At 41.4% G+C, this 27,086-nt stretch overlaps 1 protein-coding gene across 5 annotated transcripts in view; it reads right to left on the reverse strand.

The window, feature by feature from the left end:
• The window catches only part of ARID1B (AT-rich interaction domain 1B), a 337,362-nt gene that overhangs the window by 47,207 nt on the left and 263,069 nt on the right, over nucleotides 1-27,086 (reverse strand). For all 5 annotated transcript variants that reach the window (XM_049801069.1, XM_049801067.1, XM_049801065.1 and 2 more), the window contains exons 7-8: nucleotides 22,605-22,784; nucleotides 15,884-16,211 (exon numbers count right to left, since the gene is read on the reverse strand). In XM_049801069.1, the coding sequence (XP_049657026.1) occupies nucleotides 15,884-16,211; nucleotides 22,605-22,784 (508 nt within the window). The remainder of the gene's footprint in view (nucleotides 1-15,883; nucleotides 16,212-22,604; nucleotides 22,785-27,086) is intronic.

Genomic DNA, 27,086 nt, shown 5'->3' on the forward strand with positions numbered 1-27,086 from the left:
ACCTATTTCATGTTACCCACTATGGACATCAATCTCAATTGTAGCTCATGAAAGCATACTGCTGTACAACAGCTTTAAATCAAAAAGTAGGAAACTATTTCCAGTTTAGACGGGGAGTGGAAATTAAATAAAAGGAATATACTAGCTTTGGCCAGGACAGCAAGAAAACAACTGAGGTCTAAATAAATTGCTTCTGTACCCAGAAAGGCAGACCTGAATGGCAGAACCTAATTCCGAAATTTCATCTGGCAAGGCAATACCTTTCCCTTTCATCCTCCCATGTAATGCCGTACTTGGAACAGACACAGCGCTCAATCTCTGGAAAGAGCCCAGCAAATGAAAAGACTCAGCACCACCCCTGGCAGAACTTTGTCCTTCCCTGGTCCCCTATCAAAGCACTGACCGCAGCACACGTGAGCTGCTTCAGTAACACTGAAAGGTGCCATCCTGTAAGAGCAAACGCTATTTTATCCTGAGATTGGGTGCAGTGTGCAGCACAGAGCTCCTCTGTGTATTATTCTGCTCTATGATGGCTTGGAATGTAAAGTTTCTTTAGGGAGAAATAATCAGGTATTACTTCAGCCTTTAATTCTCACTCCACAGTGGGCCTCCTTTGAGTAAAGGACTGCCGACTGTGACAAATTGTGCTGCATCAGTGCTATAATATGAAGTGGAGTCCATTAAGAACTGAGCTGAGATCACCAAACTCATTTTGATTAACCTCCAGGTCACTAAACACTTATAAATATGTTACACAGCAGCTGCTAAACATATTTATATATGCTTAAGGTCACAGCATCATCTGTTGGTTGTTGGAGTTAAGTCAAAAATCTTATGTTTCCTTCTGTGCTGCTTTTAGTAAAGGCATATCCAACACAGTATTTAAGAAGTTATCTCAAAGTGCACTACCAGACTCTCTCCTACATCTCCCAATTCCCTCCTCCATTTTTCCGGGAGGCTAAATAAAAATCAAGTCTTTCAGAAACAGTCTGCTGTACACGTAGTGACATCTAATGGCAAAAATTCTACTGACCGGCTATGAATTCTATAGCAGAACAAACCCAGTTAAGTATACAATTTTACAATATTTACCACATAAACACCAATGGCTGTGTTGCTTAAGGATGACACAAGTGATAATTAGTAATAATAGGAAGAAATTAAGAAAAGAAACACTTATGTTGAGTATAATGGAAAAATGTCTTCATGGTGAGATGCTGTTATCCTCCAAGGGAATGAAGAAAACCCCAGCACTTGACACTTCAGCACACAGACAACACATTAGAAAATGTACTGGTCGGAGGAATCCTGCACTACATATGAACTAGATGACCTGTCAGATATTTTCCAACTCTAACTCTTCCAATTCTGTGATCCCTGATCACATATTTTTCCCCATTTACAAGAAAAAGCAGCTGGGCCAATACAAATTTAGGATTATGCTATCAATTTAAACACTATGCTTAAGCCTACACATTTCTTTTTTCTGCTCTACTGCTACAAGTAGATGTCCAAGTATTCAGCAAATGGAAGAAATTAAAAATGAGAAGGGGGGGAATCTGCTTGCTTTCTGTGGTTTATTTACTCTGTTGACAATTTAGTAATTCACAGCACTTGCATAATGCCAGAGCCAGTTGTTATGCTCGAGGAAAGGGCTGCCACCCAGGGGGACCTAGACAGGCTGGAGGAATGTGCTGACAGGGACCTTATGAAAGTCAACAGGGACAAGTGCAAGGTCCTGCACCTGGGAAGGACGAACCCCCTGCAGCGGTGCTGGCTGGGGCTTGACTGGGGGGGGAGCAGCTTTGCTGAAAAGCCCCTGGGCATCTTGGCAGACAGGGAGCTGAGCATGAGCCAGCAGAGTGCCCTGGCAGCAAAGAGGGCCAACAACATCCTGGGCTGTGTGACCAGGAGCAGAGCCAGGAGATGGAGGGAACTGATCATCCCCTCTTTACTTGGCACTCATTAGACTCCATCTCAAGTATCATGTCCAGTTTTGGATCCTGCAGTAAAGGAAAGATGATGATAAACTGGAGCAAGTTTAGCAGACGAGCCCTTAGATGGTCAGGGCTTGACTACTCACCCTGGAGGGGCTGAAGGACAAGGGCTAGTTCAGCCTGGGGCAGAGACAGCTTTTGAGAGGAACCTGACAGCAGCCCCCCAGCACATAAAGGGAGGTCAGCAAGATGAAGCCAGGCTCTTCACAGTGGGGCATGGTGGGAGGATGAGACACAACGGGCAAGAGTTAAAACATAGGAAGTTCAGACTGGACGTAAGGAAACCCTTTTCCTAGTGAAAACATTCAAGCACTGGATCTGCTGGCCCAGAAAGGCTGTGCAATCTCTGTTCTTGGAGTTTTCAAGACCCAACTGGATAAGGCCCTGAGCTCTCAGCTAAGCCTGCTGAGGAGGAGGTTGGACCAGAGACCTCTTGAGGTTCCTTCCAGCCTGAACAACCCTATGATCCTAGATTGTGCTGTTGATAGTCTGGTGTACTCTTGGGTCCAAAATACAACTGGTCAAATTCAAAACATTCCCTTTTAAGAAGGTGCTGTTCTGCTCTTTTGTTTTCCTTCACTTGCAATTTACCCGAAGCTTAATCTGCACTTAATCTCTTTCCTCTACAAAACAAGTAGCATCAGATCTAATTGTGTCTACTGAGGTAATGCAAAAGTCCATGTATTTGAAGAGATGAGATGACATGTGAGATCTGGTCATTGTTAAAAAGCAGAACAAAGAAATTGTAAGGAAGAAGAGCACTGACAGTACAAAGGAGCACATGAGTGATCACAGCTGCTGAGCAGTGTCTCTTATACTGAGATGTCTTCCTTTAATTGGACCTGAAATCACCAGTAGGTTAGTGTGTTGTCTCCAACTGCTGCACAGAACTCACTCTGCAGTCCTTGCATTTAATATTTGCTGGTATGTGATTTAATACTTCCTCAGTGTTGCCATCTGATGAAGGTTTTTACTGTCGTCTTCCTCAGATTTGAACAAATTTGAGCTAATTACAAAACTGAGTTCAGAGGTAGGTGTGGTTTAGCTATGGACAATGATAAAAGTGGATTATGCTTCCCAGCAGGACAAAAAATGAAGACACAACTTTTCATACGGAAACATGTCAAAGGTCAGGTTTTTGCTGTGTGCAGAGAGATCCCAACTTCCCAACTATTTTTGCTGTGTGCAGAGGGATCCCAAGTTCTACAACTTTCTGTGGAATTTCTGGCATGCATCTGGCACTCTGTGCTCTCCTCTCGATCTAAACCTGTAACATTGGAGCAAAGCCTTTCACGCAGTCAGAAAAAAATGATCCAGCTTCTGTAATGAACCCTGTGGCACCCTGAGCATAGGGGTGAGTCAAGCACAGAAACATGTAGGAAACAGAAGAAGGGTTCAGAGGTGGAGAGTCTAGAAGGGCTGGAGGTGAGGAGAGTTTGGGGCAGAAAAGATGGAAATGGAGGGGAGACTATGAAGAATGAACAAGGGTTGGGAGCATCCTCACTAGATGCCAAAGGTTTTTAGGGCCAGGAGGATGATGGGTGCTCTGGAGAAGGGAGATGAAACAGGAGGAGGAGCAGGAAGGAACATGCAGAGCCGCTACTCCCAGGGTAAACAGAGGGAAGGTCCCTCCAGCACAAACATGGAGCCTCTCAGCCAGATCTGCCTGAAGGGAGGGATTCACAGGGAAGCCTCAAAAGCAGGGTGCTACCAGCGATATGCCGTCCTCCAGCCCCTCTGCTCACACACTCTGCCATGAGGCAGGGCCAGGCTCCGAGGCAGCCACCCCAGCCAGAAGCTGGGTGAGCTCCAGTCCAGCAGCATGGCACAGCGGGGTGATGACGAAGGAGCAGTGCTGCAAGGATGGGAGTTGGGATGGGGCACACAGCCCAGGTAGGGAAGAGCTGCCACTGAGTCACACCTCACACATCCTGGTGGCCGCAAGCTTACACCAATTATTGTTTAGGCACCTCTGCACTGTGCTTCCTGACACTTCCCACAGCACTCACATAACACAGGGATTTCTCCCGGTTATCCTGCCCTAGGCACTGGACCTGAAAAATTATCCTGGTACTGCGACCTGGCTACCTGAGCAATTGGCTGGCAAAAAAAAAAAAAAAAAAAAGGCCCACAAGCTCATGGAAGTTTGCCATTTCTGCTCCAGATCTTTAACCTACATCAGTTTTGCAGCGAATGCACTGCAGCACCTCAGGGGAGTAATTTGTGTAAACATTTTAAAAGGAACATTTTTTTTTTTTAATGCTGACACACTGCTAAGGTGGCTACTTGATTACAAACTGTGAAAATGACTGCGTTAGGCTGTGCTCACAAATCACAGTGTACTGACCAAATTGCCCTGTGCTTATCTGTGCCAGGTCTGCAGCATGACAATATTTCCTCTCTCTTTTAAATGTCAAAGTATGATTTGGGGGGTTGTTATTTAAACACACTGACCTGCACAATAACCAGAAGTACTTTATTTAAATCTGTCTTGAGCTGGGACTAGCCTTAAGCGCTTATAATCTGTCATACTTTGACACCAAATGGGTTATTATAATGAGAGTAATTCAGGAGTGAGACCCGTGAATGCCTTCTCCCTGGAGAATTTACACATAAACACGTGCATGCAGATACATATGCTCTTTTGTTACGGATTTTCCTTCTTGCTACATTATGGGCTTCCTTGGAGAAGTGAAACTGTTTCTGTCATCAGGGGATACGGGAGAACTGGAGGAGGGAGATGAGAGCACAGATAAAATAAACCCCAACATATTGCTTATTTTGCTCTGGCTGGAAGTTCATCAGTGAGTCAGCACTGTTAGCAAAGGTCAAGACACAAGAAATCTGAATATTGGCTTGAGCAGCTATAAAACGGCATTAAAGGCAGTTCCCATGTAAATAAAACAAACAAATTTAACATCACTGTATCTGAAAGCCAAGTATCCCCTTCTTGTTAGTTGCTACTGTAAGTGCACTAATCTGGATTTACATCTCCTCCTCTGTTCAGTGGGGAAGCTCGCCACTCGCAGTAACAAAGTTTTTAAAAAGCAACCACGAAAGCTGGTGACATGACAGGTGTTAGGTCTGCCACGAGATTTTTTTCCATTTGTCAGGTTAGAAGGAAAAAGAAAATTTTATACTTGTGTGTGTGTGCATGTGTGAAAAGGGGAGGCCATAGCTCTGAAATGCACTGACACTGACAAAACACTAGGAAACATAAATGAAAAAGCATCCAGATTTGTACCAGTGTGCATGTGTGTGTGTCTGCTGACATCAGGCATACAGAACCAACACCGAACTATTTTCTCCAGCAACCGGGCCTAAATGGCAATGCTAAAATGGGAAATAATTTTCTAGCATCATAATTATGTGATAGTGCACATCACCTTGTAATCCACTGCAGTCTGACCGAGCACATTGCCTGTTTTCTTTGTCTGGCTGATCTAAAGATTACTGTGCGACATACTTTTTGGAAGAATAACAGAAATAGCCTTTCTAAATACATTCTTTTTCTTCTGATTATGCAAATACTTGTGCTTTTGGCATCATCACCATCACTTGTATTCCACTAAGAAACAACAAAGGAGAGAGAAGAAATTTAAAAATTAGTTGTTCCTACTAGGCTGATTCAATGCTCAGCCCCTCAGAAAAGCAGTCACAAAAACTTATTGTTTGGTTACATGCTATTGTCACCACATTCACCATTTTTTCCAGTGAAAACACCTGCCCGACGGGCTACCTACTTGGTAGTCATTTAAAGCCCAATAAAACACAGGAGTGTCACACCACATCAAACACTGGAAGAACAACTTAAGAGACATGTGTAATTCATGAGTATTGATGCTAATAACAACACAACTACACTACAATGAATGCATGCTGAGATCAGAATAAATCTCCCTACCCCATTTTACAGATAACAAAAACTGAGGAAGAGAACCAAGATTAATAACGGTCTAAAATACGGCCAGAAAAATAATAAAGTAGTTGAATGCAGTGAGGAAAACATAGCACAAGCATGCAGAAAAATAAATCCTTAACTTCACTTGATCCTAATGATATAAGGGTGTGTGACTGAAAAACATGAAGGATATGTAGTGAAATACTGTAGGTTTTTTTTGTTTGTTTGGTTGGTTTGGGTTTTTTTTGTTGGTGGTTTTTGGGTTTGTTTTTTTTGTTTGCTTGTTTGGGTTTTAGGTTGCGGCTATTTAATTTTGTTTTTATAAAGCTCCTTTTGTGTTAATTAAAGTTTTTTTGGTCTAAATTTCATGGTGACCACAGCATTTGGTCGCCAGTCTTCAAACCCACAGGGATTCCCCAAAATGCCTTTATTGTGCAGCACTCATACAAATGCAGAAAGACCTCCATATTTGAATTTATTTATACAAGAAAAAACTAAGCCCTTTGTACTCAGTGCAACCTGTACTGGATAAGTACAATATAATATAATGCTGTGTGACAGAAAACATGGGACTACTGAAAAGCAGGCCAAGTCAAATGGCTTGTAATCCCACCAAAGCCCCGCTCTTAGTGACTCCTGCCTACCTTCCTGACAACGTGGATTTAAACAGCAGCTGCTTGCACACTGTCCCCATCAGACATAGTAACTGAGGAGATACGTTTCTTAGCCCAAGTGGAGTGTGTGATGGGTAAGAGAGGGCTGCTGTAAACTGTCTGGCAAGCAGAAGCATGTGTGAATTGGGTTTGTAGCAAAAAAAGACATTTGCCCTGTATGGCATGATGCAGTCAATCTGAACCAGAATGCCAAGAAGGATGATTTAGCCTGGTGTCACTCGATATCAAAATGGGAATGACTCATATGACTCTCTCACTATGCACCTTCTATTTTTGTGCATGTTTATAAATAGCTCTATTAAAAAGTCGGAAGGCCCTATGAACTCTCTCCCAGAATGATTACTTGAAAGGGGGTAAAAGTCTGTTCCCAGCACATGAACAGCCAGGAGGTCACCAAAGCGTGGTGCTAAAAAGCTGCAGGAAGCTAAAGACACTGCGTGTTTCTGTAATTCAATTTCCTCTGGTGGGCACTGCCTCATGAGAGGCTCGACCTCTGAGGTCCCTCCTCTTCCACCTGGGGATGTGGACCTCCTGCTACCTCTCACCACGTTCTTACCATGTTCAGTCACGTCCTTGCACTGGTTTTGAGCATCACTGCAGCTCCACAGGGCTCACTGTGCTGGCAACCAACTGAAAATCTAATAAAATCCTGATCATTTCATGCCAGGTCTTCAGTGTATCTTTTCATAGTAAAATGTCATCTGGCTGACAGCACACTGAATGCAACCGTGCATGTGCAGCAGCATGGCGAGGAAGTTCTCCAAAGGGATTTCCCAACAGACACATTTTCACTTACCTATCTTTGCCCAATAGCTTGGAGCTGTTATATGTTTATCAATATTATTACTACCACTATTACCATCAGTCTCGGCACTTTGGCACTCCAGACAGTTTCACAAGAGCAATGTGATGCATATGTCAGTGTGGTTTCAGCTGGTTCTTTTCTTCATCTTTGGCTCTGAAGATGCCCGAAACCTACTGTGACAACTGCAACAGGTATTTAATGTGTTAGTGAGACTGCTGGCCATCATTAAAAAAATCTTACTGCTGTTATGTTATTATTGAATATGATTCTTATAAGGTTACTTATATGTCCAGTTAGAACTGATGCTCCCATCTGAACTCCATCAATAAAGTCAAGGGCTCTTCCCACTCATATTTCCCCAGGCAGCATTGCTAAAAAAAAAAAAGTAGTTTTAATTTTCTCTCAACTATCACCATTGTAAAACAATGTAAAACCTTAAATCTGCTCTAAAACCTGAAACTCTCCTGCTGTTTTTTATGTGTCTCCCTTTCTGTCACAAAAATCTTAGGCTGTTCAATCACAGTCTTGTACTTTTACAATGTATGTGCCAAACCACACACAGCAGTCACGGAATTAGCTTTCTTCATGAGTCCCATTAAACAGATGGCTATTCTCCTGGTTGTTTTGAGTTTTTTGTTTGTTTGTTTGTTTTCCCCTGACTAATGCTGTGATTTAAACTAGTAGATCTTCTGGCTAATAGGCAAAAAGACAGACAGTGTGAAAATCCAGTTTCCTCATCTGAAACACTTCTTGCCACTCAATATAAAGTCCTCTCTTATTCTTTACTTTTCTATAATAACAATTAATGAAGTACTGCATTCTTAATGCCCTAAAGATCACCTTTTCAGGTACAGAATCTCTACATAACATCCTACTCTGAGGAAGAATGTTAATAAACTACAGAGTCCTACACTGCAATTTTGTTTCAAAGTAATTAGTACTTCTATAGAGGGCAATAGTTCTCCTAAATAACCAAATCAAGCCAAAATAAACCTGACACAATAATAATCAAATTAGAAGTCTCTCTAAGATGAATGAAAATTCTCACTCGTGACTCTGAAAATCACCCTTCCTTCCCAACATACTCCTGCTTTCACAATTTAAGAATAGTTACTCTCTGAAGGAGGAGGACTCTTGAGGTCTGTGGTTAATCTCTAATGGCATGAACAGCATACAGCAGTCTACTTGATTGATGAGTAACCAAAAAAGAAAAAATGCCTCCCCAAATCACTGGTTACCTGCACGAGCTCTGCAGCATGGTGACATCCAGGGCTCCAAAATGATGGATTTACCTTTTAGCAAAACAAAATTCCAGATAAAAATGTATTTCTCTTAGTCGCCCAAAAGGAAAGGCTTTGGTTAGCTCAGCATGCAGTTTCTTCCAATCTTACATGATTTTATCAGCAATTTTGAGCTGATCTACAAAATGCATCTCCATTAAAAAAAAAAAATAATTAAAAAAAATCACAAAAGTGTGATTTCCAGCTCTCCCTTTACTATAATAAATACATACAAGCTAAGTTGTATTTCACCTGTCCCAATACACTGTAGAAAAAAGCCATATATGGTTCTGCTTTGAAAAGCAAAACATGAGGAAAGGAAGTGCCCTTTCAAAAAAAGAAATAATAAAAAAATCAGCTTGATATAAATGACTATTTCTTATGAAGAGGGAAGAAGCATGGGTCCTTTTGAAGAAAAACAGTCAATACTGTTTAATAGCTCCCTTTGAAATTACAGTTACAGTAAGCATTAATATTTGGACTTTAACCCCTCAAATCACACAGAAACTTGGCATAGACAGAAAATATTCTACCTGTTACTGAAACGCTGCCAGCCCCAGGTGGAGCAAGCACAGCAGCTATTCGGAGTTCACAGAAACACTATACAGTCATTTAGATCAAGAAGCAATACCACTTCACCCAGCTGAAACTACACATGGACTTTTTTTTATTTTGGAAGCCAAATGTAGTTTCATGGACTGAAATGTACTGCCTGGATATTCAAACAGCACTAACAGAAAGCAAAGTGGGCCTCATTTCAGGGTGAGCCATCAGGATCCCTGAAGGAAATCTGAAGTCTGGGAGTGTTCAGAGGAGTGGGTTAGAGGGGAAATGACCAGACACTTTGAGACTGGAGAATTGTGAATGGCCTGAATTTGAACAGGAGTAACTCCTTCCCTGTGACTGAATGTTAAATAAAAGACCTGGCAGAAAGAGCCTTTCTGCTAGGGGCATATTTCAAAGGCAACAGATAACGTACCCCAGCACTGGCTCCAATTATGGCTACCAGTCCTATCTTAGCCTAGTTTACTTTGGGGATTTCACAGTTGGCAGCCTTTCATCTAGAAGTAGCCTGGTTTGAATAAGCAAAGAAACTTGAATGAGTACTTAACCTTCCTGCACTCCACTGCACTTCCCAGCAGAGAAGAACAGCACCTCCAAGCTTAAGGGGAAAAGGGAAAACAATGGAAAATATATATACTCTTGCCAGGGATTAAAGACAGTAAGTTTTACTGTAGCACTTCAAGTCTTCCTGATACATAACCGCAGCTTTAAAAATCACAATTAGAATTTTAAACCCAAGTTTCAAGATCAAAAGGGCCAGACTGGAAACTACTGCATAGAAATTGACAGGCTCTAGGATGTAAAACACCTAAAAGAGTTCTGGTTTTTATTTATATTATTATTCTTTTTAAAAAATTTATTCCCCATTTCCGCCTCGTTCTTTTTCCTTTTGACATTTTAATGCACCATGTCCATTACTATATTTCCTCACCAGTACCTTCTAGTCCATCAGCAGTGCTGCATTACCCTGCTGTTGGAGAAAATAATACAGAAAAAGTGCTTTGCTGGCAGCAGCGACATGGAATATGAATTATACATACATAGCAGGAGAGAAATGCTGATGGAAGGTTAGTCTGCCCCTATATGCGCAAGTGTGCATGTACATGTATACACACACATGGACTAAAAAAACGACATATAGAATGCACATTTTAAACTCACACTAGTTGTAACTGTTTCTCTGTACAACAGAAATTCTCTTATATCAGTGCAGCTTTTATAGATCAGTTTTAGGACTGAATGAAAACTTACCTAAATTCTTCTGACCTCACCACGATGAGGCTGTAGTATCTAACCAGTTGCTAAACAGTTTAGAACCAGAACCACATTCTAGAGTGCCTAAAAGTATGTCAAACAATGCAACACCACACATTACTATACAGACTGAACACCATTTCCAGAGGGCACAGGGAGCAGCAGACGATAATGTAAATATCCACCTCAATTTAGCAACCCAATGACCAGGATTTAAAATGGCCAGAGGTTGCAAATAGCTAAACAGATCTCAATTCCTCAGTTTAATAAACTACTATGTCTAAATCGTATCCTCTAAAATCAATGACACTGAATTCTAAATTCATTCAATCTATTAAAAAAATTGCTTTAATTTACGAAATTGCAACACGCAATCCCAAGAATCATATTAAGGTACAGTACACTGAGGCCAAAGACGCTGCTTTCAAAGACAGGATTGCTCCTTATGTAGGCACATCAAAACTCATTTTATAGTAATTAATTGCACCAGCAAGAGGCTCATTTTAGCATCCAGTTGGATGTGTATTTTACAGCCAGCTAGTACTGAATTACATCTTCCTAAAGCCACACTGCTAACAGTATATAAGCCAGTTATTTTGCAACTACATGTTTACCTTTCCATATACTACAGTCACACTTTCAACTGCTAAGAAGACATGCTCAGAATGACACTCATTGCTAGCACAAGAGATGCTGACAAGCATCTAGCTCCAAAAACGTCTGTTGACTTCAGGTGTCAACCTAATAATCAATTTTCAAAAGTGTGTACTGGGCACTTACTGTAGGAAACAAAAGCTCATAGACAGTGAACACACAGTCCTGAAAAGCTTCAAGTTGGGCATCTACAAACTGAGGAACTCAAAATTGGCTGGTACTAGAAGATACCAGCTAAATTTGCCGCCTTTCACATCAACAGGGAAAAAAATGCTGTCTCATTTGCTTGAAATTGTTTCCTTTTACTGAAGGCTTACTTTATGTGTGTTGCAGGTCTGTACATACATAAATATCTATTTATCACTATAAATACATGTATTGTTTAAGAACTACAGTGTGATAAAAGACTTTATTTTTTGGAGCCATCTGGTCCTCAGAGGCCTCCGCTGGGTTCTAACCTCCAGCAGCAGAACCAGCTCTTGAGGTCTCAGGCAGTGTCAACCTAAGTTATAAAAAGTATTTCCGTGGAGTTCAGTGGATATATCAGGTCTTCAACATACAGTCCTTACCCGTCAATGGGTGTGCTGAGACCAAGACAGATATAAAAAGGAAAACACTGTTTTGCAGTTCCTTCACACTGTCTTCCTGAAAATAAGGGGAATTACTGTAGAGGGTATTAGAGAGTTATTTAGCATTGCCTGCTGTAAACTGTTATCCAGACCAAGCTTAAACTTCCTGGGTAGTGTGAAACCACAGACATGGCCAGTTCAGTGAAGAGGTCTTAAAAGCACGTTTCCTTCCTTTAGCCTGACATGCTAGATATCGTTTGGGAAATACTGGCCTGCGTGCACAAGACAGACTAGCACATCTTAAGATTTTAGGTTACAGGGAAGGTATTATGCAGCTGTAGAAATTAATCTAAGCTTAACATAGAGTAGGCCTCAAGGCGAGGTCAAAGGCTAATTCAAATGGGGTAAACTTCCACAGTATCTTCCACAGCCACCACTTTTATTTATATGCTTTTATCTTCTCTAATTAAAAGGGTGGTGGTCTGCACTGAGGATGATATCTAGGTATAACTGGCTGACACTCAGATCTTGATCATCCAACCCTGGTTAACGAACATTGATTTTCTGCCCCAGTGGAAGTGATTTTATTCTGATGCATGCCATTTAAATTCATTTTACACAGCTGCTTAGTGTGGTTTGGCAAGGCAGAGGCAAACCAGCTTTCTATATCTAAATGAGACTCCTGAGCTGGTAAAGGACAGATCCTGTGGATAAACAGCTGAAGATAAATTTCTCTCCCCTATTGATACTTGGCTACTGATTCAACAAGTTGACCTTGAAAGAGATCACAACCAACTTGTACAGAAATACTGCTGTGCAACCATGACTCTGACACAACCATTTCATTTTCTTCTTAATCCTACATAGAGGGGTGTGTTTTATAGTAATAAAAATCCAACAGTTTTTGAACCCCACAGCTGAATCTTATAAACTCAAGACTTTCAAAGAAAAAGGCTGGACAATATTCATGCACTTCGCCATGTAACAGTAGATGTCTTTCCAGTTAGACAAAATAGTATGGTTTGAGTGCTCTCCCATTCCACTAATTTTTGCTTTTTGAACAGGATAACCAGTAGACTCGTGCTCTAATTTTTTGTTTTGCTCTGTACTTTTTCATATGCCCATACATGAATGATGTTATTAAGGAAAAAAACACAAAAAACCTAAAGCAGCTACAGAGAACTGGTAATGAAAACTTGTTAATAACCATGAAAGCAGCAGTAATTTGGGTATTATAGATTTCCTACAGAGGTAACAACTGAAATAACATGACAGCAGGGAAGTCCATGAAACTTGACTCTCAGGTGAAGCTGGACTTGGTTGTGAGGGAGCAACAGGCTGGGAGCCAGTGTAGCTGCTTTCTCCCAGTGCTGTAATTTATGCTATGGTTACAGAAATCACAGTGTGAAGGACTGCGGTGAGAAAACAGTAGCTGCATTTCACATGCGTGTTCTGCACTGGATACTTAGTGCTCCTAAAAATTGTTCTAGCAACTAACTGAAATTTTTCAAGCAGATGCACGCTCAATTACAGGGTAATAAAACTTTCTTGAAAATCCCATTAAGAAAATGTGTCATCACTCCTGCAGTACACCACCTATCAGAAGGGGATCACGCTTTGGGGGCTGCAGCTCACTGCCCAGGCAGCAATGACAGTACCACAACCAAGTCAAGAAAACAGGGTTGCACAGCAGTGCTGTGAGACAGGAACACCAACAATGAGGGGAGAAAGACAATGCTTGGGTCAGGAGGATGAGGAGGGATCTCATTCCTTCTCAGTGATGAGGTTCTTAATTTCCCTCTCAGGCACAAGGATACAGAGCCATGCCAAAAGACATGCAGGTGTGTGAGCAAGTGACATGCAGATTTTCATTGTACTGTCATAGTGGCACTAGTAAAAAGAAAACAAAAAACTAAAATCCCCTCTACAATGCAGGTATTTTTATATCTTTCACATGATTTTTATATTCCTTCAGCAGCCAGATGTCATGTTCATAAACATTTAAAAAATTGCCAAGGTCCCACAGCAAGTCCAGTTTACATTGCTACCTACCCATACTGGTCAGGCTGGTGCATCAAGGGAGCCTGAGTGTTGCCATAGTTGGGGTGCTGTGAAGAAAACATAGGGCATCCACCAGCCCCACAGTGGCTGGAATAAGCAGGCAACCTAATGTATGGTGGCCTAAAGCAGAACAAAAGAACAGACTCTTTGGATTTGCTCTGAATCACAAATAGGAATCATTGTCAAGTACATTCCTTCCATATGCAAGTATGGAGAACTTGCAGGAATAGCCATTACGCTTTCTCCCCTACAACTGCCTTGAGATCAAAGAGAAAAACTGTGCTTGCAACCCCCTGGCATCAGAGGGGTGTGACAGGTTTCGCTCAATTTGCAGTTTATAAATAGCCCTTTTGCCAGTATTTGCAATAGGGATTAGATGACTGCTCAGCCCTTCCACAGGTGCTGGATCACTGGAATGGGCAGTATGTGATGGAAAGGCTCTGAAATGGTGCAGTTTTGCCCAGGCAAAGCTAGAAACCAAAAGCAGTTTTACAAACCTGACTTGGGAGGAAGGTGTGAGATCGGAGTGGTAATCATTTAACCTAGTTTTTGATCAAACACCACACACTATGCCCAAAGTGTAAGCTGAATCACAACCAAATACTTTCTGCTTAACACAAAGTCTTTTCTTGCTGTATAGACCAACAAATATGAGCTTTTCCTTTCATTACATGATTATAAAGAAAGTGTTCTTGCAGCTGCAGTGATGGCCCATTTATTCCTTTGTGCCTCACCTATCAGTTTATAGCCTAAACCAGACAGAAAGACAGAAGCAGAGTTTTGTAAATCCTACTAGACAGGTCTGTTAAGACAACCAACACAAGCAAGAGACTGCAGGTTCACAGATACCTGCTGGAGTACAGTCTATTTTAAGGGAGTGTGGTTCTATTTTACTGAACAAGAACATGAAGTACACTAAATTTACTGTTATTGTTTTAAAAGTTTGCTATTGCTTATCACTGGAAGTCACCTGCCTTCCAAACTCACAAAACAAAAAGCAACAGATACAGGGACACATTAGCTTCTTATTTCTCATTTTACATTGTGTCTTGGAATTAGAGCAACTCTAGTGTCCAGAAACACTGGTCTTCAATGATAAATACCTGTATGCATCTATGTGCACCTGTGTATACATATGCATAAATAAATGCAAGATGCTTAATACACACACACACAAACACACTCACCAGAACGGTGCAACCAGTTTTGTGTAATTCTCAAATGTAATGGAACTTCTTGTAATAGAAAAAGATAATAAATACACCAGGAGTTATTAGAGTGCAGGGAAATGTGGAAATTACTTCATCTAAAAAGTTTCCCAGAAAATATGATTTCATTGCAAGTATTGAGGCATCTTAAGATTAACCATGGACAGAAAAGTGCCTTTGCCAAAATCCATGCACAAACGGCAACATGCAGCTATGCTGCCGGAAGGGGAGACAAGATGACCGATGATGGCTCTGACCTCTAAAATCCTGTTTGCAGGTTCTCTCTTATGGATGCATAAGTGGCAGTTATCAACTCTAGATAACTACAAATTGCTTCTGTGCCTCCTCCTGCCTTTCCCCTCCAGCTGCTCCCCTCAGCCTGCCCTCCTCTCCTGCTCTGCATGCCTGCCTAGGAACAAGAACATCCCATAGAAAAGAACTGCCATCAGCACTGCTGCTCACAACATGGGCAGTAAATGCAAGAGTTGATGGGCAGCTTCGTAAGTTTCCTTACCCTGGCAGGGGCAAGCTGCCAAGGACATGTTGGGCCTCTCTCTACCGGAGAAAAAAAACATATATCCAGCTAATCAATTTAAAGTTGCAGAGGGTTTGTTTTCGACTCCTAATGTAACCCTGTGGGTTTTCCTAAAGCCTACAGTGCCAGGAACCAACTGGAAGTGGTCATCATCTCCATTGTCACAGCTGCTTTTTGAGAGGATAATTCAAACACACAGTAGCATGCTTTCCCCTACGTTGAAGGAAAACTATTCTTCCCACACACCACCTCCTCCCAGAGATGAGGACACAGACAGAACATGTATAAATGCATATGCATACACTTATACAGTGCCGTTGCTTCAGAAATGACAAGAAAAACATTCCTACTCATTTAAACTCCTTTCACCTGGAAGCATACCTGCTCTGAGCGGAGTTTGCAGCAGCCTGCATCACTGCAGCAGCCGCCTCCTGTGCCTTACGGTTCACAGTTGGCATGGGTGGGCCCATCCCGGGGCCTCCCTGCTGAGACATGCCAGGAGAATTGGGGGTCATACTGCTCATGTTTCCAGGAAATGGTCTGCTCTGCATCCCAGCTGATGGCATTCGTCCCAGGGGCATGGTACCACAAGGCTGGCTTGGCCCCTGTCCATGCATCTGACTGTTGGCATTTATACCCATGCCGGGTCCTGGGCCACTGTAACTTGTGTTGGGCACGCCGCTGTACGTCGGTGGTCTGGAGTAGTTACCTGAACAAAATGATAAAAAGCACAGAGAAAAACATAAAACTTTCGTGCAAATGTTTCTATATAGGAAGTTAGCAGCTGCAGAACTCACACATGTGAACTGAAGTGAACCATGCTGGCCTCAAAGTCAGAACAACATTTTCACCGTGAGGACAGACAAGCAGTGGAACAAGCTGCCAAGGAGGTTGTTTCGACTCCCTCCTTGGAACTTTTCAAGACCCAGTTGGACAAAGCCACGAGTAACCTGCCCTGATCTTTTATCTGACCCTGATTTGAATACAAGGTCAGACAAGAACAACTCCTGAGCACCATTCCAACCTGAATGATCCTATGAACCTGATTTTCATGTACCCTCAAACATTTTCTGCCTAATATGTCATGGGATAACAGCAAATCCAGAAAAGCACAGCCTCCAGAGGGTTAACGACATAGCACACAGTACAAAACTGCCTTATGCAGTAAAGAGATACGTGGCATGCAAGAAACCCATTACATAAGCTCAAAGGAGAATCTTATTTTTGTAATTTCATGTTCTCATTCTTTATCTTTCTGCAATTTCAGCAACAGGCTAGTCTCACTGGCTTCTTGCTCCTAACTGTTCTGCCCATTTGCATCAGAGGTGCTTTGGCACAGACCAGTGAGGACGGCTGCTGGGCCCCAAGAAACATTCCCGCTCCCTCCCACATTAACCTGCCTTCCTGGTAAGTTCAAAGTTTGGCTATACCAGCAGAAGGGGTGGTAGCTTACAGCACACCTCCTCTGGGAAAACTAGTATTACAAGAGTAATCAGCAATAGTACAAAGATGCTAATATAAACAGGTGCCTTTTGAAGGATGGCATGAAAACCTGGCTGACCCCAATCTACGTTGTCACTGGAGCAAACTGCTCTGCTTGCAGCAGCTTAACTCATTTCAGTTCTGATTTTCCTATTGTGTTGAAAGCTTAAGAAAAACAGCATTCGGTGTTACAGAACCAAACACAAGCAGCATGAGAAAGAGAAAAAAAAAAAGGTAAAGATAAGATGGAAAAGTATTTTAGGAAACGGATCACATTACACTACTTCAGTCATCAGTTTTGACTTGTCTTTGTTTCCATCTCATCCAGATTAGTGGAAACACAACCCGTTCCCTCCCTGTGGGATGCCGCAGAGCAGAGTTTCCTGACTACTCTCAGATATTCCCACGCTCGTTCAAAGGCAGCAGTCCTTGGACTCTTCCTCTGAACATGGAGATCAGCCACATCTCTCCTCAGGCCTCAACTACCAGGCAGAGGAGTTGGTGGCATGCAACTCCTGTTTATATTTAAGATAAATATATTCATCCGTCATTTGAATGCACACATAATTAATTCATACACTCCTGCTGCTGTGCTTTGGCTAATCCTCCCCTCCTCCCCACCCAGTAACTGACTCACTCTGCAACAAGTTCTCCTCAGCAAGAACGCGTGAGACCTATGCTTCCCAAGGAAATGGAGCAACAATTCTCTTCTGTTTTGGAAACCAAGTTTCTGCCTGAGGGTCTTCACAGAAGGATCCCCAATATGTAGTTCAACAGAGATGAAAGGCTCCAGATTCAGCTTTATGCTGACTTCAGACTGCACTGTCACTTCTCCTCCTCCTCTAGGCTCGGCCGCTGGCAGCTGAATATTTTCTGTTCAGCAACCTATTGCCCCTAGCCACAGTTTTGCTTGCTGAGACCTGTTCACACTACACTTCTAATCCAACGTATGTGACCACAAACTGAAGGGTTCACTAGTTTCTGCTTAGTGTTAAAGGTGTAACAGAAAACTGGTTTTCCAGCTGTTCTGTGCAAAAAAAATGTAACACAGCAAGATGGTGTACATGTGCACTCAAAGATTACGCACAGCCAGTTAACACATTTTATATACATGCTATTAGTAACACTGCTTCCCAAAGTGAAGCAAATTCCCTATGTAGACTAGCAGACCTGATATCCATAATCACTGGGAGCTACTGTCAGTCCAATTTACATAAAGCCAATTTGTTTTGTCAGTTAAGGTCTACAAAGTACGGTTCAGCAGCATGCTTGGAAGAGCAAACACCAATGCTAAATACTATTGCTGTTTTGATGCTATTTTGAATTGGGACAAAAAAATCTCTTCTTTCATGCTTTGGCTTCTCCAGCATAAGTACAACACAGAAAAAACAGTGGAATCTTCTCCATAAAAATATGTGGCTCTGTTAAAATAGCTCCTAATCATTCATCTCCAGGGATACACATCCAAGAGCGCAGCGAAATGGTATCTTTTCAGTAAGGAAAACAAGTTTCAATGTTTTTTCCATGTTGTGTCATCCCGTGTCCATCCCCGCCCCCCCCCCCCCCCCCCAGCATTTCCTCAACACCTCAAGTACTAGCTATTCTTATACCTTTCCCAGACCACAAAAAAAAAAAAAAAAAAGGCAAAATAAAAGCCAAACAAAATACAAGAGGAATTGCCAGGAATGAGGAGTGCAATCTTATTTCCATGTTTCTCTAATAGATTAGTAATTTGTTGGCAGTGGCTTTGACAGAAAACAGATGGATGCAGCATTAAACACAATGAATGCAGCAGATGCTAGGCCAGCCCACATCAGCTGGACGTGTCAGGCAGCCAAGTCCAAGAGCCCACACTTTTCAAGTGGGTACCAGCCTGGCAACAGCGGCTGTACAATACTACTGAACAACTCCTCCCCTTCATATCCAAGGGATTTTTGATTCCAACTCCCCCTCGGCAGAGTAGAATTGTACCCAGAGAGATGACAACTCAAATGCACAAGAAAAACCAAAGCAGTAACTGGAATCAGGAAGAAAAAAAGAAGTGTTATGAAGATAAAATATAAAAAAGCCTACTAACAACCTGCCAAAGACAGATGTTCATACTTACTGCTGAAACTCTGGTCCACTTTGTCCAGGTTTGCTGAACAAAGTGCTCTGATATCTTGCCATTTCTAGGCAAGCTGAAAAGAAGGAAATTTGAGAACTACCTGTTAGTTTTGCTCTCTCCTTTAGAGACACAGGTCAGACTCACAGTATTAAAAATAGTATCTTAAAAATTTTAGAGTTTTTTACATGTGCACTTAACCATCAAGTTTTTCTTGTACAGATGATGTAAATGTATTGTTCTGAATTCCTATGAAACTATTTTATCTAGGGGACTTCAGTAGATACAGTTGATATTTAAGTCTTAACTCCACAGGCTGTTGCATATGTAGCTCTGGATTCAGAGGTCCGGACTCTAGAGATACTTAGGGCATCTCATCCTTAAGATGCTACCACTTTAATTAAAATCTAGGATTAAAATCAGTGGGAGCTAGACAGCAAAGTGCTTTTGTGAAATGAGTCCAACAGTAAAGGTTACAAAGCACAAATACTCAATTCATATTACTTTACCATGAACAAAAGGGGGTTTAACATACTGTGAAGTTCTGGGGTTGTGGTTCAAACATATTCAAGTAGTGTTTTCTCTGTTACACCCAAGCAGAACAATCTTACCGCTGAACTGAGTAGGAAAAGTCAGGGAGATGGGATGCATTTCTGACACGTTTTACTGATCCACAGGAATTTTTTCTCTGCCCCAGTCTTAAAAGACCCAACTGACTACAGCATCTGACTGCTCTCCAGAGTGCATTTAAGGGACATTTTGTTGTGGCAGCAGTTTGATGCTTGGGTCATAGACCAGAGCTTCATTAGCCCCCAAGCTATATGTTGTCCAAATATAAACCAAAGAGACTTTCTTTCAGTAACAACTTCCATTCTCGCTCTGCTTTTTTTTATTCCTGGGGACAGGAAAATGCTGAGATTTAATACAAAATTAAAACTAATGTTCTGTACTGCATGCTCCTATGTTGTATCATAGACACACAGAAGTGTGGAGCCAAAGCCATTTTTTATTTTTGTCGGAAATGGTTTCACAGGATTGGACTAGGTCCCCAGTACTAGGTCCCCTAGTCCCCAGAACTGCTTCCTGGGAAAATATATTCTACTCTTATTATAGATCTAAGTGTCATGTAAACACATGAAAACCAAATAAATCAATCCCAACCCTATCCATGAAATGGATCATTCTGCTCTTATGAACTGGGGGCTAATTCCTCCAACCAAAACTTACTGGTTTAGTCTTCACTATGGTGAGCAATTCCACTGCAGAGAAAGGACACTAGCTTTGAGCAACAGTCTTCAGGACAGCACGTAGTGAAATACAGCATTCAAACTAAAAGCTTAATGTCACAGAATGCTTTGACACATATATAAAAATACAAGTAGTCCTGTCAAACTCAGCCTATGTTTAAAGGCCTATATGAACAAAACGCAGAAAGCAAATAAAATCCTTGAGAATTATTTTAGCTTAATAATTTAAGAACTTAGTTGCAATCCAGGTAATTTTTAATGTATTTGTTATTTTGGCAATAAAAGGCAAATGGGGTAACCTTACTATATATTTGTCATTCCTGGCATATAATTGTGCATTGTAAGAGCATATGTTAAGAGTTCCAATTACAGATTACTTTCATTAAAAATGAAAAATGCTATTAAAAACTTAAATCCAGGTAAATACATGACTTTGAAATATCACCATCTTCATTCCTGGATTTTATTAATGCTCACATTAGCCTGCTGAAAACGTAGTATTCTTCTGCTCTAATTGTTACCTGTAGAGCTCAAAGTCTGCAGGGCCCTAATTTTATGATGACCAGTGCACAGAATCACTGGTACTCTCCAAGAGCTAGCAGAAGAACACGCTTTTCATCCATCACACTGTTCACCAGACCTTTCTGAAACGGCCTGTTAATGACAATGATGTTCATTTTCTTCCTGCCCCTCAAGTTCACTTTTTAATAGCCATTTCTTCCTGACCACGACCCATAAAATCATTACATAGGCACTTTCATCTACAGAGGGAGGAAAAGAACTGCTGAACTCGAGGAAAAAAGAAAGTAGTATTCGGCGTGTTACTTAAATGCATTGATTTAGTACAAAAACCTTTCCACTCAATCAGTGTGGATGGCTAATGTTTTACTGCACTTGACACCCACTATTCCCATGGTTTGGAATCTCAACAGCAGCAGTACAGCTGGAAGTCAGGATAGCACATCATAAATCCACTGGATTTTTACCAGTTAAGCTAGCTGCTCACTGTGCAGATAAAAATAAGCACTTGGACAGCATTTTATGGCCACAAAATGCTTTCCAAATAAAAGGAAAGCACCAGTCAACTGGAGTTGGGTAATTAATCTTCACACATGGCTATAAGGCATTACCAGCCCCATTTTACAGTTAAGAAAAGCGAAGCAGAGAAATGAATCTACTTGCCTAACTTGAAAGATGGTGTAAAAGGCAGAACCAAAATTAGAAACTGGGAAATCTTGGCTTGTAGCCCTGTGCTCAGAACACTACAACAAATGCTACCCAGAGATGAAACAGAAAGGAACATTGCGCAGGGCAGCAAGGCTCCCTGCAAACAAACATCAGAACTAGTTCTCAGAAAACTCTGGAGACTAAAATAACCATACTTGCTAGCATGGGCAAGCCATCGAGCCCTTACTGAATTTCACATCACTAGCTCCAGTACTTTTTGAGGATTTTAAGCAAGAAAGCAATAGCAGGAAGTGCTGAAATAGAAAAGCTTCTTTATGTATCTCTAAAGAAAATACTGCCCCTTATACATTCTGTGGCTTGACTTCAACTTCATTAAACTCCAAAAAAGATGCATACTTTATAAAGGTTATCCATTAAAGGCAAAACAATAGACAAATTCAAGGTTGTCCAGGGACAGAAATTGCGTATTCTATTTTTGGTTTAGTCCTCCAAAAATTCTGTCAAACACGCAAAATAAAAGGAACTGTCTCTCAGTCTGAAGGGTTAGTTAAGATTCACAAACCGTATGCATTAGAGCTCAATATTATATTCCCACAGTAGCCAATGTATTATTATGCTCGTTAGAAGACTTTAACCCTCACAGTCACCACACAATTTCAGATTGGCCTTGGGATTTAATCTAAGAAAAGCAGTCCTATTTTGGGATCAGTGTTGTGACCCTTATTCCATGCTTGGTCAAACACGGCCTCATCGCAGAGATGACATGCTTGGGCTCCTAGACAATGGCCCTGACAATGCAACAGATCCATCATTTCCTTGCCCAATTTAAGGTCACTGTTTTTATACAGAGAAAGGTGCTAATAACAGAAGCAGCTTCTTCCATAAGGTGCAGCTCCATCTCTGGATGACAGTTTTGTTTGTTGCATTTTTTTTTTTTTTTTTAAACAGAGGGTTTTGTGTGGTTTTTTTTTGTTTTGTTTGGTCTTTAAGAAATCACATACCTACCTACATACACAATACGTATATATTTTGTAAATATATATATAAAAATTACCATATATATTACCAGCAAGCCTTTTACCTTGTGGTCCATACTGGCTCATCTGAGGCCCGTAAGTACCACTTGAATTACTCTGCTGAAAGCTGCTGATTCCAGGATGCACTTGGCCTCCAGGTGAGGGGTGTGGTGACATTGAAGGTCCAGTTTGCTGAGGTCCATACTGTGACATTTGGGGGTTCCTCTGTATGCCTGCCATAAAACCTAAAGGGAAAAAAGTGCCAAAGCAGAAGTAAGTATTCGGGTAACTGTTCTTTATTTAAGAAATCTTTGACATGAAAAAGCCCAACCCTCTTTAGTTATTTTCAGACTAAAGATTCCCAGAAGGATGCTATTGTTTATATGAACAGAAACAAATGCATGTCCAAGTCAGCAAAGCTGTCTTAACAATCAAAACCTGTATACAAGGCTCAAAACCTTTTACTTGTAAAAGAAAGACAGGGCAGTCCTGCTTAGTTACAAATGGCTGCTGATTTTAAAATTAAAACAACCTTTTGGAAAAAAAATTGAAGGCAGTTATCTGCATTACCGAGTAAGTAGTAGGGAATTTGCCCGATGAGTTATGGTGGGAGTATCATAACTTCCAAAATTATATGTTCCTACCAAAATATATAACTTCAGCATATAGAAATCCACTGTAAATACTCCTATTGTCCACAAAATCTCCAGAGGTAAAACTTCCTTTTATGTGAAGACTAGTCATACCAGCCAGAAAAAAAGTCATTTTGATATGTATTTGTACTCTATGTCCTTCTTCCGGTCTGTCCCCAGCACACCTCTATTGCATTTTCTCCTTTTTCCCTTTTGTAAATGTATTCATGAATCCCAATTTAATTTAAGGTTCAAAAGCTGCAGCAAGAGACCCAGTGAAATGCTATAAAATCTAGAAGCTTCATATAAAGGAACAGAACTAAGCCTATTAAACAGGAGAAGAACAGGGTTTTGTGGCAAGGTTTTTTAAGTTTTCATGAACTGGGAAAAATCCTGCAATCCTGCCCATGAAATGTCTATGCAGGGATGCTGGTTTTCTAACATTTTAGCCTGAAAGGTTTTAGTGCTGCTTTCAATGTTGAAGAGGGTGTGCTGAGGAGACAGCAAGGCTTTTTTCTTATTTGGGGGAGGAAATCCGCTTTCTTTTCTGTTCTGCTTGCATATTAAATTTAATCTTCACATTTCTCTGTGAGGCAAAACACAAGCGTACCAAAGGACAGAGTTTGCCCTGCTGCCACCGGCAGCCTGCGAGGCCGCTGGCAGCTCACCCGTGCCCGGTGAGGCGGAAGACATGGCGTGCTGCAGTCCATTGCGCAAACGTGCACGAGCAAGTCTGCACTTCGGCCCATCCTGCAACTACTTTAGGCATCTGTGCTTTGAAGCATTATTTATGAAAGGTACCTGTTTCCACTCCCCTCCATTAATCTTAGTGGTGTGTGTGTGTGGGGAGGTGTGAAGTTGAAAGCCAAGAGACACCTCACCTGGCAGCATTAATTACACCTTTCCTTACATGAGGGAGGGAAGAGCGGAAAGGGAAGAGCGAAACCCCCTGACACTGAGTGGACAACCGGAAGCTGCTGAAGGGAAGATCAGAAAAAGAAAAAAGAAAAAAAAAAAAAAGAAAAAAAGAGAAGATGTGAGAGAGAGGCAAAGACAAGTTGTGAAGACAGACAGAAACGGGTGACAGGAGGAGGGAGAGGTGGCAGAGGGATGACTCTCCCAAAGGGCTGGGGTGTCCTCCCACTGGTTAGCATCAAACATTACACAGACCAAATGCTCAATGCCCGATTAATAAAGAGGGGTCATTTTTTCTGAGCCATATATAGACATGCGATTAAACTCGTAACTGAAAACACTGAGGTGCTATGGCTCCCACAACCAGGCACCTCAGGGGCCTCTCTATGGGGACCACAGCCCTAACAAGCATGTATTGAAGTCAAAAGAGTATGTTTCTCATCCTAGCACTGCTGTTACTGACATTGTAGGTGACACCGGGTGAATGACCTTCCCACCTGCCTGTGGGTCAGCCTCCCTGTTTGTACAGTGGTGACAAAGCGCTGTATGAAAGGGGACAGTATCTGCGATGTAGAAATGAAAGGTGGTGTGTACTTTGTCAGAGATCAGGCTTTGAGTCCAAGCACACGCAAACAGTTTTTGAGCCCTCCAAAAACCTTTGCTATATAGCATACTTACACATCTACTAAAAACCCTGTCAGAGAGACAACAAGCTCAATGCCGCAGCAGGTCATAAAGAGAAAAACCAGGAGCTGAGATGATCTTGCACCCCCTTGTGCCCAGTTCTTTCATGCTATGAACAGCTTAACCCATAACATGCTAAAACTCTAACAACTGCAAGGTTTGGCAGAATATGCACAGAGTGTTCCTGATCTTTGTGCAAGTCCCAAGACATGTGATTTGATCACACCTGAACTGCAAAGTCAGAGCCTGGCACTCATTCTGAGGGAAACCGAACCACACGCGCTGGCATGCAGCATGGCAAATAACTGAGGACAAAATTGAGGCTTGGAAACTGGTCTGTACTGATTGGAAAATTCCACACTTCTGCAAAAGAAAGCTCATATGGTCTTCTCCACTTAGCTTTATTTTGAAATGGACCCCTCGATTTTTAAAATAGTTCCCCTCTGCGCACAAATCTTATTACAAAGCCTATGTCTTCTGATGACAGTGCTGTAACTAATTTAGAAACCTAATACAATCGCATGTCTGTATGAAATAAATGCTTGCATTCCTGACACACATACACCATATATATCGCACTCGTGGGATCCATTTAAATGAAAAATTTTGTACTGGTCACACTAAGTTTTTTATTATAAAGATTGTAAAGTTACTCCTGTATCTAGTACAGAAATGAGGGTTTTCTGTTCACTGTGGGCCTTTTAATCTATATGAGGTAACTTTCCAAACATTGTGCTTGTGATAAAGGTTTTTCATCCCAGTTATTATCGCAGGCAGTACTTTTCTTAACACCACGAGGATGGATGACATGTTGAAAAACTATCATTTGTACAGACTGTAGTGATTTCCAGTAGTGATGCAGAGGGACTGCTGGTTGTTGAATCTAATGGAAAACATGGACTGATGTCTAATGGAGAACACAGAGAACATCAGTTTTATCCAGCTCTGCTGTTGTCAGAAAGGCTCCTGAAAGGACTAGAGTAATAAATGAAATAAATGCTTCCACTCAAATGACCTCTTCTTCAGGAAACTTCTAATCCATTTCTGATGCTGTGGAGTGGACTGTGTGGCTATGTGTACAGTCATAAATAAAACAAGCCAGGACCACTCCTTGGCCTGGAGAGCAGTGTAGCATGTTCCTGTCCCTCCAGCTAAACCTTCCCACTCAATCCTGGTAGTCTTATCTGTATGACTCCTGTGTGCCATCCCTTGAGCTGCCTTATCCATGCCCTGGGCTGTGGCTCAGGGAGTGCTCACGGGCATTGGCCAAAACCACACAGTGGGAACCAGTAATTCAACAGCAGAGATAACTGTGCGATACTACTCAAACTCATGCTCTGGCCTTAGTTTACAGAGATGCTGATTAACACAAGAACGGAACAGATGCCTTAACAGTTTTTGACGTTTCATCATCCCAGAGGGTGTGAGATCCCTCTCAAATGAGGTTGGCTTTGCTATCTTCTCTTGAGCATGGACAGGTAAAGAATTAAGGAAAAGGAAGCCTGAAATTCAGGAAGAATATCTGTGTTGTATTATCTTCTATCATTGTCTGCACAGTACGTTGCAGCGCTGCCTTAAAATAGGACACACTCTGACTTTCTTCCAGAGAACAGAGGATTCATTTCAGCTATAAATGTGATGTGGAGAAGAAGTTAGGATCAGTCCTTACTGCGATCTGGATTCTATTACAACAAAGAGGAGTCTATCCTCATCTACCTCTGTGAGAGCCCAGTGAATGTTCAGAGATCAGTGCATGAGTTTGAAGTGTTTCAAGTATTTGCAGAAAGCTCAGATGTCTTAGAGAGAAAAGGGGTTCCTGATCAACACATTAACATTCTTGCATCATAAAGAGAAAACAACATCAATTCTAGAAATCTTATCAGAAATGAAAGGGAGGCAGCTGGCATACATTCATTTTTCCTTCCTTACATGTATTTTCCCTACTGTTCATTTTATAACCAATACAAAAAGAAATAAATTTTCTTTCCAGAAAATTAGATCCAAGATAAAGTTTGCTTTCGTAAAGAAGGTTAGTAGAATTACATTAGAGCTGCACTGGTATAAAGGCGGTGGAGTGATTAAATAGCCAGACTGCATGTGACATGTCAAGTTCTGTGACAACAAGGTGGGGTTTTCTGTCTTTTAAATAAACAGCTAGGAATCAGCTATGAGTTAAGACTTTAAAAATTGCAATGGCAACATGCTCATCAGTGAACAAATCTACTCCTTTCCCTTAATATTAGTGATAAGAGAGGTACAGATGATGCTTTACTTGCCATCACAACAAGAGATTACTTACTGAAAAAACACTTCAGT

The sequence above is a fragment of the Accipiter gentilis genome, chromosome 5 (assembly GCF_929443795.1).
Source record: "Accipiter gentilis chromosome 5, bAccGen1.1, whole genome shotgun sequence".
NCBI classification, from domain to species: domain Eukaryota; kingdom Metazoa; phylum Chordata; class Aves; order Accipitriformes; family Accipitridae; genus Astur; species Astur gentilis.